The 19,271-nt window shown below is 38.5% G+C and overlaps 2 protein-coding genes across 2 annotated transcripts; one reads left to right on the forward strand and one right to left on the reverse strand.

Annotated features, from left to right (window-relative positions):
• Positions 1-4,134: 4,134 nt before the first annotated feature.
• LOC122759541 (ADP-ribosylation factor-like protein 3) lies at positions 4,135-9,177 on the reverse strand. The gene is made up of 7 exons (XM_044014468.1): positions 9,168-9,177; positions 7,188-7,402; positions 6,517-6,660; positions 5,907-6,023; positions 5,734-5,784; positions 5,282-5,467; positions 4,135-5,160 (listed from the first exon to the last, which is right to left on the reverse strand). Exons 1-7 carry the CDS (start codon positions 9,175-9,177, stop codon positions 5,113-5,115), a joined length of 771 nt encoding a protein of 256 aa, XP_043870403.1. The 3' UTR covers positions 4,135-5,112.
• sfxn2 (sideroflexin 2) lies at positions 7,826-19,074 on the forward strand. Its single transcript, XM_044013101.1, has 13 exons — positions 7,826-8,167; positions 8,605-8,668; positions 11,240-11,492; positions 13,012-13,182; positions 13,269-13,367; positions 14,016-14,091; positions 14,482-14,567; positions 15,720-15,780; positions 15,875-15,941; positions 16,102-16,151; positions 16,245-16,294; positions 16,399-16,446; positions 18,374-19,074. Exons 3-13 carry the CDS (start codon positions 11,338-11,340, stop codon positions 18,471-18,473), a joined length of 963 nt encoding a protein of 320 aa, XP_043869036.1. The 5' UTR covers positions 7,826-8,167; positions 8,605-8,668; positions 11,240-11,337; the 3' UTR covers positions 18,474-19,074.
• Positions 19,075-19,271: the final 197 nt, after the last annotated feature.

A 19,271-nucleotide genomic window follows, 5' to 3' on the forward strand; every position in this document is an offset into this window, starting at 1 on the left:
AAACACGCACGCATTAACACTCCCCCATCTGTCTCTCCTGACACAAAATTTCTCACACTTGTGCACACAGCTGCTGAACAGCTGTCTGATCCATGAGAAGAGAGATACAAGCAGTAATCTGGTTGCCTACGCATCCGATATGTATCTCAAAAACACACACAGTCTGGCTCCTTTAAATTGCCCCCACACACACACACACACACACTGAGGGGAAAAGCTTTAACCCACTGATAAGACAACCCTAGAACTTTTAACTTCTTCTGTTTCCAGATTTCAACAAACACATGAAAATGAAACACAAAAACATTCACCAGAAAGGAAAACAAACTCTTTAAGCGACTATTCTGTAGGTCTACACTTAGTCTGTAAAGCTAAGCAGCCATTGTGACAGGTCACAGTAAGAAACGTAGAGGTGAAAATAATCAAATGATGGCTGAGTTTTAGCGTCTTTAGTTTTCTGATGCATGTTGGATCATTGTCACACTGTCCTTGATCAGTAATACCTTTGCTTTTGCTGCTAAAACGTGTTAAAATGGCCACTGTGCATTGAGTGACACATGTGCAGTGGTTGCCGGGGTAATCAGTCATGTTGGGCCACAAGAGAGACGGATCAGTGTCCATTAAACTAGACACTAGTTTATTAGAGTTAAAGAGTCAAGTTAAAGAAATATTACATTAAAAGTTTTACAACAGAAAAATATCCATTCAGACACCAAGATATGGACAAAACGGGTCAACTTCGTGAGAAAGAGACGGACAGAGTCTAGAGATCTGACTAAATCTAATTGAAAAAAGAGAGAGAAAACAAAAAAGTAAAGTAATTAAATCCCCAGCTAATCTCCATAAGTGAAATAAAAGGCTGCATTCTTCATTTCCCAACTACAACAAAAATGTGGTTCTACTTTCACCTTAAATTATTTTTCCAGACATCCCTGTTCTGCTGTTCAATAAACCAAAAATCATAATAATAAAAAAAAATAAGGCCCCCTTATCTTTTATTAATATTTATTCTGTTTTTGGGTCCAAATATAATGTCTTAAACGTACATGTTAATGCCAATAAGAACATGTACAGCTATGTGTATGTGTATGTGTGTGTGTGTGTTAACACATGCATGCATATAAGCGACAATATTTTTTTCTTAAATGTGTTTCCTGTATGCTTTTGGTGTCAATGTTTTGTGTTTATTAATATCATTTACAGTATTTTTCTTTGATATTACTTGTGTATGAATGTATATTTTTTTAATTTAATTATGAAACCTTTTTTTGTTCCTGCTTGGACAAAAAGGAATATTAATGTAGACTCAAACAAGAAAGGTTTCACCCTTTGACGTTTGATACTGTCAGTTTATATTGCTATTTTATCTTGTGGACAGTGTTGTGTCTACATATACTACTCAGGTAACAATATAACATTTAATAGGTATTTGAGGGTCCTTTCTTTGGAGTGGCCCATTGCCAATAGTTAGCTTAGCTTAGCACAAAGAAAATATGCAGGACTTTTATCAGGACCAGGAGTCCTCATGGAGACCAAAACCTAGTCCTAACAAGAATAGTGCAAACTGCTGTGTGTGTTTACTTCTGTGTGAGTAGTAGTATTGTTTAGATGGGCGCATGCTAGTTATTTCACCTGGTTCCCAGTCTTTATGCTAGGCTAAGCTAGGCTAACTAGCTGCTATAACTGCTAGTTTCAGATTCAGAGGGACATGGGAGTAATATCAATCTTTCTAGAAACCAAGCAAGTTATCTGGGGGTAACAACAGGGTTTTTCCATCATGGGAAGCTAGTTATTTAAATGTGATTTGTCCATAGCAATTTAGCAAATTAATAGGACATAAAGGGCCACAAAGGAGAAACAATGTGAGTACATTCTGCCTCTGAGGAGAGCAAGACTGCACAATAACAAGCTTTGTGAGGAAAGAAGAAGAGGCTGTTTGCAAGTCTCACTCTGAATCAGTCACACACAACGTTACACAAAGTCAAACACACAGCACAGCACTGTTTCTACGGCAGCAACTCACTCTTAGACATGTGACACCTCCTAATACTTCTTATGGGGAAATTATTTAGGATGTGGGCTGGCTCAGTAGTAGACCACTTATGTTTGTTTGTTTTCACAATACAACATCATGCATCTCGAAGGTTCAAATTACTCATCACAAAAACTGCAAGATTAGATTGAAATAAGATTAGGCTATTTCATTCCATATAGTTGTTGTTTTTTTGCATGTTTATATTTTGAATCTAAGTTTTACAACATATAAGTACACACAACATAACCTGTGTCACTATGTAAAATAAATGAGAACCTAAGTCAATGGCAGTTTTCTTTTATCATTCAAGTGTGGACACATTACAGCATTGTATGGTATTATTGTGATAATCACTTTCATTGGCCAATTCATGGCTGCACCTTTGATTCAGACGAACCTCCTGTTTGGCACCTTACAGGTTGCTAAGATACAAAATGCTGATAATCAAGTCGGTCACGCCAAGAAAATAGAGGTTATGTGAGCAGAGTTGTGCGTCTGCTTTTTCACTCACTGCTCCCCTTGAATGCAGCAAACACAGAGCCATTTCTGGACATGTTTCAGCCAGTGAAGCATTTTGTTTTTGCTCTCACAGTCTCTGGTTTGGTTAGTCAGTTCCTCCTGACTGGAGGAGGCTCATTAAATCACACACGTCTTAATTATCAGTGGTGGAAGGAGAATGCAGACCCCAAACAATAACACCACCTGTACCGTCAATTCCCATTTGGATATATTACATTACAAGTAGAAGTAAACGTACAGAGGTCATGCTGCTACTGATTATTGTCATTATTGATAATTAATTTGCCCTTCATTTTCTTGATTAGTTGATACGATATCTCATCTACCAAATGCAGAAAATGATGTAAAATGTTTTTAGAAACCTCAAAATGGCGGACCACACAAAAGATATTCAGTTTGCCTTCATTGAGGTGCAAAGAAAACAAAAAATGTGATATATCTTGATACTAATTCAACGTTTTAGTATTAAATTAACATTGAATTTTGGATGAGGTGGATTGACACTCCTAAGAGACAGAATAATAATTCAGTAATCTGAGCAAATCTAATCAATCACATAATTGGACCTTAATCTACAACAATGCATCATAATGTATCGTGTAAGGTGATCATACATTTTCTATGTTATAACAAACCAATGTGTATCTATAGTTGTCGGATGAAATGAAATGAAGTAAAAGAAAATTTTACTTTCCCCATGGAATGTAGCAAAATAGAGTAAAATAACAAAAATTGTAAATACTCAAATGAAGTACAACTGGAGTGACTTACACTTTAGTGCAGTCTCAGACTCCAGTGAACATGTTTACCCCTGAGTTGGAATTGGTACATTCCAGATATTTGTCAGTTGGTCTGGGGGAGAGTTTCTGTTGCTCAGCCTCAGGCCATGACACTCTTTCACCCAGGCAGGAGGATACAGCACCACCTGCCTGAAGCTGCTGCTGCCTGGACAAACCAAATTTCATTTCAAATTCATCACAGTAGATTTCACATTGTGTTGGCCTACAGCCCAGTCACAAAAATATCACCTTTTGGTCTTTACAAAACTGTTAAACTTAATCATATTAATCTGTTCACTTCCAATCCGTGGTGTTTGATCAGAAATAGCACAAGCCTGTTTTTCCTTTTTAATAAACAAAAAAAACATTTAGAAGAGTAGAAGAAATTGTAATGAAAATAATAAAGTATAAATAATAAAACGTTTTAAACTGCATCACTAAGTGTAGATTTATCATTTTAAATGTATACTATATTAGGTTTGTGTATAGAACCCATGTTTACATATATTAACCTTAATATTCATGTGATTTATTTAAAATGGCAGCTGCAAACTGCCACAACTGCCCTTTTATGATCAATTATCCAAATTTGCATCCAGTCATCTTAATCCCAGATACATTTGAATCCTGAACTCAATGCTCTCTGCTGTCTCCCACAGCGGCCTCTCCACAGGCTCGCCTGCTGTCGTCAACAGCTGACTCCACCTGCTACGGGTGTGTGAGCACAAGAGCCTGGTCAGAGAAAAGAAAAATCCTTGTGTGATCTGAGCAAATTGAAGCAATCCAATAAATATTATCTCAGAATTTTGGAAACATTTTTATTCACATACAGTACCTTCAATTCTGGACAAGTTACATTCAAGAATATGAAAAGGAAATGCCTAAATAGCGAAATCTCTTACGACCCCAAAAGCGCACAAAGAAATGCATTGGGACATACAGTACAAACAGCACACTCTCTGTTCAAACTCTGCCAGCACATATTAGATATGCATACATTATAGACTACAAAATACAGCAGGGTAACATATACTCTATAATATGTGCATAACATTAACATATGAACACAGGGTCTAGACAGGGATCTATTTACAGATGATCCAAAATGTCATTTCCTCTAAACCATTTAATTTCATCTTCTTTTTTTATACATATTAACATGTAACCTAGTTATATTCTGTCGTGGGGAGAGTCAGACCCATTTCTCCAACATCCTTAAAAATCACACACACCACACTGGTTGTTTTAAAAGCACTCTAAAATCTACTTTACCATAAATAAAACAATTACAAAAATATACCTCACTTCAAAACAGAGCTATAGCAGGAAAAGCGCGAACAGCCATTGTGGAATGATTTAAAAAAAACCAAAAAAAAAAACAACAACAACAACAACAAAGTTGCAGGAAAGAGGTGGCGCAAAATATGCTTGTGAAAGTTTAAAGAATAAACTGTAATTCCAATGAAAGACAGCAGTTTAATGGGAATGTTTGAGGTTGAGTCAGGCTGTGGATGATGGCTGAGAAAGGGACGGTGACGTAGGTGGACCGTGGACTCTTTGTAGAGGCCAGCGTAGGAAGATGCGATGAAATTAGTTGGCGAAACAGGAATGCAGGAATGCAGGGGGTTAAAAACTCCAAGTCCATGTTGGATTAGTAGTGTGTTTACATTCACAGGTATATTCCATCGTACTAAGGCTCAGGAGGTTGCATTGTGTGTCAGTGTAGGTGAGTGTATGTTGCTGCTGTTCCTCCTAAGGAGTAGAAGACTAAAAGCAAAGCTATTTTTTCTTGGAGTTGACGCTCTTGCAGACCCAATTCATTCCCTCCTGGAAATGTATTTAAGAGAAACAGCAACACAAGGAGAAAAAAGGTGAGTCAAGAAACAGAAAGAATTTAACAGACACACACACCAAAAAACAAAAAAAAGCAAGACAAAGGTCGACTCACCTGAATCCCCTCACCAGTGAGGGCGGAGCAGGACTGGATCTGCCACATGCGATCCCGGATGGTGTGCAGATTAAGACCTTCTGCGATCTCAGAGGCCGGGGCAGCTGTGAGCAGATCCTGTTTGTTTGCAAAGATAAGGACAGGAACACCGCTCAACTTCTCTTCGTCCAACAATTCAGCCAGCTCCTGACACACACACACACACACACACACACACACACACACACATACATACATAGCTGTCAGTTATATTGGAACATTTGCTCTATCGTGGACAGTGTGCTATGACATTTAATGATGAGAAAAACAGATATAATTTGATATCTGTGGCCTAAAGGTAAGACTCTAATATATAGAAACTAATATATTTTCAGATTATGAAAATAGGCCCTAAAACATATACTGTAGTACAGGCATAGAGGACACTGAAATAAAACCATATCTGTACATACCTGACCTGTTTCCTCAAACCTCTTTCGGTCAGCGCTGTCAATGACATAAATCTGAAACAGACAAAATGTCCCTGTGAGCGTGTTCAGTAAATTAAAACTGCAGGACACACCTGTAAAAACACAACAACAAAAAGCCCAGCTCTTTCCTGTGTACCATGTTAAAATTCACTCACCAACACATCAGTGTTCTCAAAGTAGTTCCTCCAGTATGGCCTGATCTTCCTCTGGCCCCCAATGTCCCACACATTCAGTTTAAAGCCCTGAGACTGGACGCTCTTAATGTTGAATCCCTGTAAAGATGACAAAAGTGGATTAGAGAGAGGAAGCGGATGCAATTCCTGGTTGCACAGAAATCTGCTACGAATCAAAGCCTCCATCTTAGTTTTATAGTGTATACAAGCAGAATAAGGTACAGAGCAAACCTTTTAGGCAACACTTTTAATGTTCAGATTATTGTCTTCCTTGTCATGAAATCTGATCATGGTGGGACAGCATGACAAACAAGCTCAAACATATAGGTAAATCCACAGACGAAACCGTGACCATTTCTCTAACAATATGGAAGTAGTATGGTCAGAATTTGGTAAGTAATATCATTTTATTTCTATACTAATCACTCAGTCAATCAGTAATAGCTTGGTAAGAACAAAAAAGGTGTGTATAGCATAAAAGAAGATGAATATCAACTTTATAATATGGTAATTATCAATTTTGTTTCACAAGAAGTTTCCTGGGAAAGTAAATGATTAATTGATGCTTTATTTGAGAGCTTTTCGTCCAAACCTGTGTGGGGGTGATGTGGCTGATGTCCTCGGAGGCCAGCTGTTTGAGCAGAGTGGTCTTCCCGCCGTTGTCCAGACCCAGCAGCAGTATCCTGACCTCCTGGTCTGGTGTGCTCTTCAGCTTGCGCAGGATGGACAACAAACCCTGCAACAAACGGTTAAAAGAGAAGATGGAAATGATACTTTGACAGAAGAATCACACAGCTGCAGAAAATCTCCCTCCAGGGCACGCTCCTCCTCACGAACAGGCCATGTAGAAGCTGTTCTAGTCTTCAAAATACATTTTAATGATGAACGAACAGTGTCTCTGTTTCCTAACGGTGCCAATGGCAACATCAGGTCCCGTGAGCAGACTGCCACAACACACAAATCTGTTTCATTGTTGTTGCAGCTACGCCTGTTGTTGTTTTTTAGCAGCTTTGGTTATTTCAGTAAATGGCACACAAATGGAAGCTAAATACAGCTAACGTGCTAAGCTAATCTCCCCTGATGACTGAACGCAGCAACAAGGCAGCTTTGGCACTTCTACGCTTTTTTCGGCCAGTTGTGGATTAAAATATAGAAATTAAATTCGAGACGGATGCGAGTGAGCGACATTTAATGCGGAAACAGTATGTTTTGCAAAACTGTGTTTGCAGTTATCAGCTTATTATGTGAATAATTTAGACTCACCATCTTGTTGCTTTCTCTCTTGGAGACACCGCTGAGGGTTACTAAGGAGGATGACGTCAGACGCACCGTTACGTACAGAACTCGTTCTCGTGCTGCGTTCACGGAATGTTGGGGGGAAAGTCTGACGGTGGAGAGCTCACGCAAAAAAATATTCTGAAGCCACCCTGTAACCCCCAAATAAAACACCGTATTAAAACAATAATTCCAATAAAATACTCAATCCTCTTTTTAATTTTCAAGCAAAACTTGTGGGAAAATCCAAATGTTTGCATACGTAGGCTTGTCAACAGTCAGTGTTTGTCCCTGGGTGTATCATTGTAAATGAATGTTGTCATAAAAGTTGTACACTAAAATAATTTTCTTATGTTTAAAATGAAATTACTCATAATACTACTACTACTACTAATTATAATACTAATAAAAAATAATAATAATAATGATGATAAGCAATGATCATATTAGTCAATATAAACTGTCCCAATTGGTTAAATCAGTGTTGGTAAGTTGATACATTTTATTTGTGTTGTCATTTGTGACGTTTGTGTCCATCCACGTGAACATTGTTTTCCACATTTGGATTCTCTTATTTACGATTCAGGCCACAGCACGTGAAGTATACGTGCACGGTTAGCTGCATGCTAACAATTTTGAATGTAGGCCAGCTCAACTCCACCGGCTCCACGCTTCAGGCTGTGGACAGTTACGGTCCAATTCAAGTTACAATAAATCTGTTCCACTGAAATGAAATGTTTACTTGCAGCTAATCATTTCTTCGAACTTTGAGCTCACACACGAACCAGCATGTCAGGTAAGAAAAGAGACCCGGCTGAGATTCTGTAGGGATCAACCCCAGCCTGTGATTGGAGGACGTTCTGCCACGTGCACATTTTGGATTTTTTTGCTACAGACTCAGATCAAATTCGACTGAGCAGGTTAGTCTCTGTCTGAGTGCAGCTGCAGAACCGTCTCACCGCACCGAGGTAAGACTAGTGGCTTTGTAACAGTTTTACAGTCTTAGGGTGTGCTTTGGTTCCTGTTTGTTCCTTTTTGCTGCTTTGGCCCATGTCGTTTCCTTAACTTGACTAGTGTGTTGCATCATTCCCTGCGTGCCTTCACTCCTGTCCCCTGTCACCCCACCTCACTCTGTCACTCCACACGTCTGCTACATTAAGCCCACAACACATTTTACAATTACAAAACTGTTGTCCACACGGTTCAGTTGTAAGCAGATGCTCGCGGGTAAACTCTGGCCTGCAGATCCAGTTTGTCAACCTAGAGAACGTGCTGTCAAGCATTGTTGTTTTCTGTTTTAAAGTATTGTTGTTTTGCTGTAAAGTACTGTTGTTTCTGATGTAAAGTACTGTTGTTATTGTTCTTGTCCTGAACATGTACTTTGTTCTCTTCTTTTCCCTCACAGCTCACAGGGAAATAAATACTGTGCCTCTTACTCCAGGACACTCACCTGACAGCTGCTCTTTCAGGTAAACTACACACAGTAAGATTTAAATACTACAAGTATACACTTTACATAAAGTATATAATCATACGTGTAGGGCTGCGTGATATTTGGAAAACATGCAATATATGATAATGTTGGTGAGTATTGTGATGACAATATGACTTTAGTTCAAGGTGTATTTCTGCTTTGGGTTTGCTGCTAACATAGACTCAGACCATGAGCAGCCTAATGTCTATAGTAGCCTGTAGACATACAGGGAAAAAAAGTGGTTTATTGAAAGAAAACAAACATGAACATCTTACTATCCTCTTATTGAAAAGGTCTACTACTCAATACAAAACTCCCCTGTTTTTCTCCAACTGTTTAACAAATATTATTTTTTACACTGTGCATAATGAAGCATGGGATGTGTAGGATGTTTTGATTGTCTCTGATTTTACATTTTTATCTCTCCCATATCCGATCCATTGATTTTGACTATTGTAATATTGTTTATTGTAAGTATTGGACCAATACAATACCGAGTACCATAGTTGCTCGTCCCTGGTCACCACATTGGGATAGATTTTTTTTTTTCCAAAACTATCCTGATAAACAATCTAAATTTACTGCAGTTCAAGTGGCCTTTGCCTTTAGTGCACACATGCATTCATATAAAATCTCATGGAATTTGACTCTATCCAGTTTTAACTGCCAACAATACTGGAGCTAACAGTGAGTTGAAGACAATTAATGAGTTGACTGATGGGAACTGTGACATTATTTTACTTTGAAAGCACTCAGAGAGATGAAACCTTTACCAAGGCCGCCAAGATTCCCACTGTGTCAGTACACGATCTTGCAAGGTTAACAGCTGTTTTGTTTTTGTTTTTTAAATCCTACATCCACTTTACCACCAAAATGTAATAGTTTCTTTTTGGTACCATAACCTACATTCTTACATACATTTAACACCAAGTTCTGTTAAAGTCATTTTAAAATCTGTTTCTATTATCTACATTCTCTGAAGACTGTGATCGTGCTCTTGTATATAGAACACCAAATGTATGATGTTTTCTCTGTAATGTTGTTGCTGTTGTCCTGTTGCTAATATTGTCTGTAATGTTTTGTATGTATTTTACTGTCTTAACTCCCTGCCCAGGGACCACAGATGCAAATTAGCTGTTTAGCTAACTCTGGTATAGACCTGGTTCTGTACATGGTCCCTGTCAACTAAACTATTAAACTAATAGCTTCCACAATGTAGTTGTTATTCACTGAAATGTACAGTTTACTACTACAAAAGTTAAATTCTGCTGTTGGCTATGTTTTAATATTTGTTATATTCCATGGCTGAAATAGAATAAAATAATCAAAAATATCAATACATGTTACTACAAATAAGCTAAATAATAAAGTTTTACCTTTTCAACATTATAGGTCAACTAGCAGATCATGGAGATGATCATTAGTTATGTGCTGCATTCCCTTTGTAACCTAATGACCCAGTTTCTTAACACTGAGCTTCATTGTGTGCACCTGGTGAATGCCAGTTTTCATGTACATATATTTATTGATACGTTATTATGTGATGATTGGAACTTGCTCTGTGTCCCACACAGGGGTCTGCAGGCCTTTGCCCTACTTTGTAACAAACGGCTCCAGAAACAATCCAGTTCGAACCAGGCTGAGCCTTCTCATGGCAGCCCTGTATCTAAAGATGCTTAGATTAGATTGTAATTGTAAAGCAAAAGTGTTATGGAGTGCGACTCCATGTGATGCAGCAACAAACACACATGCACCACCCATAAAAACATCATAAGACAACATGAAACCAATGTAAGAATATACTAACACATTTGCATATTGCAAAGAAACACTCAAAAAGCTTCAGGCTGAAAACTGGCTGTTTTCTCTCTCTCTCTCTCTCTCTCTCTCACTCCCTCTCTCTCTCTCTCTCTGGGAGATTTGTTCACACATTTACTGCAGCACGTAATTATTAGTAAAGGAACAATGAAGATGTTTGAGCAGTAGTCAGCAGCTTTTCATTACTCTGGTTGGATAATATGAAACAAAATGCTGCAGCTGCAAAAACACAAAATGATAACCCGTGGAACCATTTGCCAGCAGGTGGTCAATGATTTCTAGTAGAACTTTAGTCCATGATGTTTTTTTTTAACAAGAAATAGGAGATTATGTTTGTCCAGGGATATATTTGGTTTTAACTCAAGGGCACATGTTGGCAAATGGTTTACATTAACATTGGTCTACAGCCAGTGCACTACAACTGTTTGCAGTGCATATTTCACAGAACAGCAGCATCAAAGATCACATCACTCAATCATTTAACCTCAATGGCTTCTAATATTTTGTTTATGAAAAGTGAAACATTTAGGGTTAAATGTTGACTGAAAGTGACAACCTCAAAATGCTAAAGTTAAAAGTTAAAGGCATCTGACTAAATCAGGTTGGCCATGAACATAAACCGTCTGTGTAATTCATTAATTAACTGTGACTGAGTGATGATTTCACTTGCAACTGGGGCAGTCGCTTGTATCATTCTTCATTTCCGAATTCAGCAGCTTGCATTAAACACTTCCATTTCTTCGTCCAGGTTGCCGCTGTAGCTGTTCACTAACCTGCAGAGTGAGCTGAGGCCGCTGTCCTGAAACCTTTTGGTTAAGTTTGGACTCTCTTTTTAAACAAACCAAAATGGCTTTAAGCTCATTTGACATCGATGCACCACGATGGGATCAGTCTACGTTTATGGGCCGACTGAAGCACTTCTTCAACATCACTGACTGGAGAACGGTGGTCTTACCTGACTCACGCTTAGACGAGGCCAAAGCTTTAGTAGAAAGCTGCAGGTGAGAAATCTTTTTCTTTAGTGGGTTATAATTAATTTGTGTGCATAAAATGTCTGCTAAGACCAAACAACCAAAGTTAGTAACAATGGGATCCCTCCTTTCCCTCAAATACATGTGTTTGCATTTCTGGCTTTGTTTTATTTTACTTTTGAACGTCTCTGTCACCAGGTTACATGCAGATTACCAGCATACTGGTTTGGGTTAAATTGGCTACAGTTGTGGTTCCAGCTAATCTGGAATGTGACATTGATGACACCTTCTGTAAGCATTTGACAAAAGAGGCCAGGTGACCAACCAAAGTTGACTGGGTTATTTAAGAGACAGGTCAAAAGTAGAGGTTGACTGATGATTTTTTTTAATCGATTGTCTTTATTTTCTCCATAAAATATAATGGTTAAATTATAAATAATGCAACATTTGCTAAACTTCAGTAACCAGTTACTGAACAACATTCTATGTCTGTATGTGCATTTATATACAGTCTTTGTTTTAGGGACTTTCTATTTTTAGGGAAGTTTTGGAGAACAATAATATATTTGTTATAACTGTAAATATCAGTCCAGTCTTCCTCTAATCGAAAGGTAAAACAGAGAATTTTTACATGGGAGGGAAAATCTGTTCATAAACCGATTCTAGAAGAAATTTGTTAAAAACAGAACTCACAGGCATTTTAAATTCCTGCCGTTCTAGTTTGTCTCTCCACAGCAACAGGGCCAAAGCGTCATGTGTGTTGTCAGATTTACAGTAGATATGGCTGCCATGTCAAAATGTTGGATAAAACACAATTTCTCAAAAAAAGGTGGCCATAACACCAGCCTGTCATTATTCATTATTCTGGTGTAGTCCTGAGTTTCTATAGTAACATTTATAAGGGAATATGTCACAGAAACACACTTCAGGAAGTCCATGCTGCTCCCTCTTGTTTCATTACTTCCTGCCATAGTTAAGAACTTTTTTTTGCTCAGATGAATGATTGTGTTTCCTATGTTTGCTTTAAAATAAAAGCCTCCCCGTTTTTCTTTTTTGTTTGTGTTTTTTTGCTTTAGCTTTTAGTGTGAAGCAGCAGTCGTGGAAGGATAACAGTTTTGTTTATGCAGTGTTAAGAGTGTAAATGTTGAAACAGTTGCTCTGACGTTGATGGGGAACATTGTAATTTTACGGTTTAATGTTTTTTTTTTTTTTGCACATTTTTAAAATAAAAACAAACCAATTTGATTAAAAAGTGTTAACACCTTCCCATTCTTCTGGTCTATTAAGAGACAAAACAAACTGTAATTGCGCTTTATGTGGTCGCTGAACTAAAATGCATTTGACACACCTGTGTTTTAGTGCATCAATTATCGTATTGCATACACTATGGAAAGATCTTAGTGCAGAGTCTTATGGTGAACTTTCCCATTGTAACATTTGGCCTCATATCCTGCAGTTTCAACATGATTAATCTGCTCATGTCTTAAGGTAGTGACAGAGTTCCTCTGTGTGTGTGTGTGTGTGTCTGTGTGTGTTTGATGCTCTCTAGGGCAGGGTCCATCCCTCCAGGCACTACAGAGGACCAGCTCCACTACGCAAAGAAGCTGTACGACTCGGCCTTCCACCCAGACACGGGAGATCGCATGAACCTCATTGGTCGCATGTCCTTCCAGGTGCCTGGAGGCATGGCCATCACTGGCTTCATGCTGCAGTTCTACAGGTAGCAAAGAGCAAACGGAATGAGCTGTAGTTTACCACATAGTACAGTTTCACAGAGAAAGTTTTTTTTTATCCATATGCTTCTAGGACAGTTCCTGCTGTGGTCTTCTGGCAGTGGGTGAATCAGTCCTTCAACGCTCTGGTCAACTACACAAACCGTAACGCTGCCTCTCCAATCACTCCCAAGTAAGATCTTGTAAGACTCTACTAACATTTAGGTCAAGTGTTCTCAATCAAACGCAACCCACCATCTGGAGTGGTGGAGGACTGACGTTGCTTTGCATGTTTCAGTCTCACTAGGGCTGTCACTTTTTCCTAAAATCAAGTTTAAAGAAATAGAGTCACAAGATGTTTCTACAAGTACAAGATATTGGCTATTCCCTCTCACCCACACACAAATGTAACAACATTATTTAATATTGCTAATGAGGTTGAACACTTGCAATGTGCGTCTCTCATCCGTCCTCTGCCGGCTCACTGTGGCTTTTCAAATGCTTAAGTGTCATGATTCTCCACTCCACTCCACTCCACTCCACAGAACGGTTTAGCTTCCTTTATGTCAATCTCAATTTTCACAGCAAAACAACAAGAGGGCATTGAAAGTAGATCTGAAGCCATGCACAGCACCCTCTGCTGGACCATGTGGTTATTATTTCAGGGGGTCTATGCACTTCCAGGCTGTATATTTTGAACTCCAAAATGACATTAAGGTTCAAGGTTTAAACGTTTGAAGAGGAATCTAAATGTTTAATAAAAAAAAAAAATGTGTGTGTGTATTAAATCTAATTTGAATATATGTAATCAGCTCAGCGATGTTGTGTCACTGTGTCTCAGGCAGATTGGTGTAGCCTACATCACAGCAACCAGCACAGCATTGGCAACAGCAGTCGGACTCAACCTCTATACAAAGGTGCCAACATTTAACTTGCATGTGATGATTTTTATTAGATGCAACAAATAGGGTACATTTAGATAATTGAATAAGTTAATGATTGAGACTGTAAAGAGTTGTGATTTTAAGAAGACAGTTCAAGAAGTACATAACCAATATCTAACTATAAGAGTAGTAGTATATTTTGAACACATAATGTACTTGTTTTTCATTTGATATATAGATGTTTTACAATTTACTGATAATAGTTAAACAATTTTATTAAATGTGACCAAAAACTATGTTTTACTGTATTTATTATCATTTACGCCTGTGTTTTACACACTGTAACATCAAATGTGGGTGATGTGAGGTCAGGGATGATGTTTGACACCTGTTTTTGTTTATGTTTTTTCACATCTCCTGCAGAAAGCTCCTCCTCTTGTGGCTCGCTGGGTTCCTTTTGCTGCAGTGGCTGCAGCTAACTGTGTTAATATTCCTATGATGAGGCAACAGTGAGTCTGTTTTTATTTTTTTTAAAGTTACTTGCATAACATAACTTGATAATGTACATTATCATTATCAAATATACACTCTTGACATATAGTCATGCATGAACTTTTTTTATATTCAGTGTCAATTTGTGTGTGAGTGTGTGTGAGAGATAATACATGCTCAAGACTGTAAATATAATACTAGATCTATAGTTGAAGGAGTGCTGTGCTAATTTTGCTCGTCAAAGTGGTGTCTGCTGTGGCCAAGGACATGTTTTCTCCCTTCCTATTTCAACTATTGACATAGACATGGCTGCTGTATACCAGCAGGATAATTGGAGAACAGCAGCCATTTATGACAGAGATGACAACAGACAATTAGTGAGGCATGGTCTGTTTCAGCCAGCAATGACCATCTTCTTTTGGAGGAATTTGTTCCTCTCCCATTAGTTTGGAGATACAGGCTACCTACGGCGAGGTGCAACCAAATCCTCTGACACTTTAAGGAGCACTGTATCTTTTTGCTTATTCATATTGTTGCTTAAAAGATTATTTGTGGCTGAGTTTTTTTCAGGTTGCTTGCAATATCTTGTGTTCTGGCCTTGTGTCCTTATCTGTTGTGTCCTGTCCTGTCTTGTCTTTTTTAACCACAGCTGCAAACCAAATTTCCCCCTTGAGGGACATTAAACTGAACTGAACTGATAACATTAGCTGACTAAAAAGGACAAGTTGAGAAGATAGTGTAAATTGACTGATTCATTAGCTTATAAAATATCCTTAAATGTGTACATGTCAGCCTTTTTTGTCCACTCCATGCTCAAAGTCCGGCTTTGTATTGATCATAAAATTTAGTTCAGATATTCATGTTCCCCTCAGGAAATGTTTGCAATGACTTTGTTGGTTCTTTAAATCTAGCACCATCATGTGGTCAAAATTATAAATTTCAGTATGTTGACTCAGGTCCTGATTCTTTTCAGTCCCAACATTCTTTCCTTTTTTTTTTAACTGATCTACCCTTTTATTTTAACAAACTGTCTTTTTTGAATTAACATGATTGTCATGATCACAAACGTTCACCCTAAAGCTCTGATTTATGTTTTAAACATTCACCAAGACGGAGAGGAACATGAGAATTCAATCGATCCTCAGCATTACTTTCTTTCTGTTTACCAGGGAAATTCTGAATGGCATCGCTGTCACGGATGAAAATGGGAACAAACTGGGTCACTCTACGGTCGGCACACTTCGAAACTAACTGTCATTGATTTAGTTGAAATAAATGAAAATTGAAACTGATCTTTAAATCCCTTTTCATCTCCTCGCTTAAGAAAGCGGCAGCAAAAGGCATCACGCAGGTGGTCATCTCTCGGGTCACCATGGCTGCACCTGGCATGAGTATGTTTTATTTACTAATTGGGTTACTGTGATGTTTTTAAATCCAGAGATAAATGAAAACAAATACAATATAGAAACACAAGACCTAAAAACAAACAATAACACAATAAAATGCTGCATTGTTTTATGTCATCCTAATGGTTTTTCTTTCTTCTGCCAGTTGTCCTCCCCATCATCATGCAGAGGCTGGAAAAGTACAAGTTCATGCAGGTTGGATGTTTGTCCTCACGCCCATCCTCCTGCTAATGTTTGCAACATGAATGTGTGCATCTGGTATCAAGTTGTCCTCTTGTCTTTTCACAGAGAATCACATTTCTCCACGGACCAATTCAAGTGATGATGGTGGGCGTGTTGTAAGTAGAGAGGGTCATGGTGTTCACAGGAAGTTAAATGTCCTTGGTGTATTCTATTGTTGGGAAAACAAACAACCTGACTTTTGCTCTTTTCATTTTTCAAGTTTAATCTTCATGGTGCCAGCTGCCTGCTCCCTGTTCCCTCAGCGATGGTAATGATGACACTGTCGCTTACAAACATAATTGTGCATTTGAATCACATTGGATGTTTTGCATGTTCTTCCTTTGTGTGCGTGGGTTTTCTCCGAGTTCTCCGGTTTCCTCCCACAGTCCAAAAACATGCACATTTGGGGATCAGACAAATTGGTGAGAGTGGATGGTTGTTTGTCTCTATGTTGCCTTTCACCTCATGCCACCTGGGATTGGCACCAGGAGCCCTGCGACCCTCATGTGTAGGATAAAGCGGTAGAAGATGGATGATTTTAATCAAACCGATGTCTTCCTCTCACTTTAGTTTGAGTGGCACACATCAAATCAACCAAATGACACAAATAGTGAAAAGCCTCCTGACAGAGTTTATTTATCGTCCTGGGAATGGGTTTTATTTAGTTGAAGAATCTATAAAATTAAGTAGGGTTATATTTTGTTCTCATAGATATGGCGCTTAAAAAACAATACCAACCTAAAGTTAATGTAACATAACATTAAAAAGACATTTTTGTAGCTGCATTTTATTGGAAATTGACCTGCTCAAAAGAAGAGAGCAAGAAGAACACTTTTATATTTCCTTCTAAGATTTGTGTCTCAGTCAGTCCACATGCAGTATGTCAACATGGCAGCGATTTGACCAAGTGGCAACCAGTTGTGATGTCACCCATAAGCACCCATTTTAAAGCCAGCGCCATGTTGACATTTTGTAAACAGAAGTTCAGAGTCTGTCACACTAGTGTCCACTCATATGTGCCTTGTTTTATCATCTGTTTTCCTCTAAACAGGAACAAATTTAACAAATTGGATATCAAGTTTTATTGAAGAAGACCTGAAACTAGTGTTTAACACCTTTAACTCCTGAGGAAAACGTTTTAAAACATTATAAATCAAGTGAGAGGTAGAAACTTATTTTCCCATTGAGTTCTTTAAACAGAGTTCTTTGTGCAACTAGCAGAGTCACCCTCTGGTGGTTAGTCATTACATTCTTACTTGTAGACTACAGCCTCTTGTTATAAACAGTCTATAGTTGTTGCAAGGCTCAAACACAGAGCAGCTTCACTTGCAAAGACACACAAAGACAGCACTGGTCAGTCAGATACTGTATATCCAGGCTCACATTTCTAATGGACTATTTAGTGAAGCGGAGGGATATATCTACAGTTACCTTGTGAGTCTCAAAAAAAAAAAAGAGACAAAACTTCAGCCCTGGTGGTCTAAACATCTGTGTATTGGAGTGCCAGAGGTCGTGACTTCCCGGGATTATATTTCATCATCTCACTGTCAGTGGCGACAAAAAAACAACACCCCCACACCGAGGCTGCGTTTGGTTTCTTTCAAACACAGATCATTTCTGTGGGAATGCAGTGTCTTTGGAGAGAGCTGACACATTTTAAAAACACTGGCTGCTTTGTGTTGTCACTGGGCCACAGGAGAAAAAACGGATGTGAGTAAGCCTGACTGTGGGCTTTATCACCTCTTAGCATACTGGCAAACCTTTTTCTATACATAATTGCTGTACTACAACAGATACACTACTGTTAAATCTCCCTTTTTTGTTGTTGTTTTAAGTTCTAATTATACCAAATCCTGGTGTTTATGTTGCATTTTAGACCTGAACTGAACTGAGGTTAAACCAGATCCCTGCTCCAGTGCTGAGCAGACATTTACTGCTGAAAGAAGATATGATTTAGCTTTGTGATTGTTTGGTATTTAAACTTTAGACAGAAATTTTTACAGAAATGACTTGAGAAGGTGATTTTGTTATTTAGCCAAGTCTAGACACAGATTTCCTTCTGGCCTGTCATACTTGGTAAATCAGCTGATGCAACGCATTCATTTGGGGGGGAAAAGTAGTAGTTTGTTGTGTAAAACAACCAACCTAACATGTGCTTCTTTCTGTCCATGTTCACCTCCATCTTTCTGTCACAGCTCCATGGCCGTGTCGAAGCTGGAGCCGGAGCTGAGAGACTCCATCAGGTCACAATATGGAGACCGTGTACAACAAGTCTACTTCAACAAAGGCCTGTGAGGCTGAACGTGCTGATAACTGTTACCTCTCTGACACACTACACCGGTTACATACTGTACGCTTGTGTAATTTGTTGTTCTGTTCTAATTATTATTCAATCATTTGATGGTGATTAGCTTTGACATCGAATGTATACTTTTCTGTGGGACTTTCTTTCTTTGTATCTGATTCGGCTTTTCTTTCTATGGGGTCTTAATTTCTGTAGTATTCTCTCCTGATGACAAACCAAATGGTCTCTTCTCAGGAACTACACATTACTGAGTCACGCTCGGATCAGTTTGTCTCTCATGGCGTGACTCGTCTGTTGAGAAATGCGTCTGCCTGTCAAGTTTCTTGCAGACCGTGCCTTCCACAAAATGACCATGACGCTGCTGGATCTTTCTTTTTTTTAATCATTTTAAGTGATATTGGATTTACTAATGAGCCATAGAAATCCTTCTATGCAGAGAAGTCAGGCAGAGGATACTGCCCTCTTCTGCCAGAACTAAGGTAGTTGTTCGGACTGGTGTGCATGATAGTTTTTTTTCAAGGTTTTACCAGTTACCAGAATATTTCACTGTGTAAACTTTGAATAAGTTGGAATAAATTCACATATTTGGAATATAGCGCTTTGAAGCGTTTTTTTTTTTTTTATTCTGCTTGTTCTATGGAACTTGGACTACTCATTCAAATTTGCACAGAAAGAATTGCAGAGTTGTCCAATTCACTGTTCACAAGTGTATTTCCCATTTTAAAGTGCTGTGCAAGAAGAAGAAGACCCAGAGTTTGCATGTTCTCCCTGTGTGTGCGCATGGGTTT

Source organism: Solea senegalensis, linkage group LG18 (genome assembly GCF_019176455.1).
Source record: "Solea senegalensis isolate Sse05_10M linkage group LG18, IFAPA_SoseM_1, whole genome shotgun sequence".
Lineage (NCBI taxonomy): Eukaryota > Metazoa > Chordata > Actinopteri > Pleuronectiformes > Soleidae > Solea > Solea senegalensis.

Bases quoted from the DNA above. Each gene is read 5' to 3' on its own strand.
- LOC122759541 (XM_044014468.1), bottom strand. The intron at 5,468-5,733 runs GTATGTACAGAT...TGTGTGTGTCAG, and splicing joins GGTTTGAGGAAACAGGTCAG to GAGCTGGCTGAATTGTTGGA. The intron at 5,161-5,281 runs GTGAGTCGACCT...ATACATTTCCAG, and splicing joins TCACTGGTGAGGGGATTCAG to GAGGGAATGAATTGGGTCTG.
- sfxn2 (XM_044013101.1), top strand. From the start codon at position 11,338: ATGGCTTTAAGCTCATTTGACATCGATGCACCACGATGGGATCAGTCT. The intron at 15,781-15,874 runs GTCGGCACACTT...TCCTCGCTTAAG, and splicing joins ACAAACTGGGTCACTCTACG to AAAGCGGCAGCAAAAGGCAT. The intron at 16,152-16,244 runs GTTGGATGTTTG...GTCTTTTCACAG, and splicing joins AAAAGTACAAGTTCATGCAG to AGAATCACATTTCTCCACGG.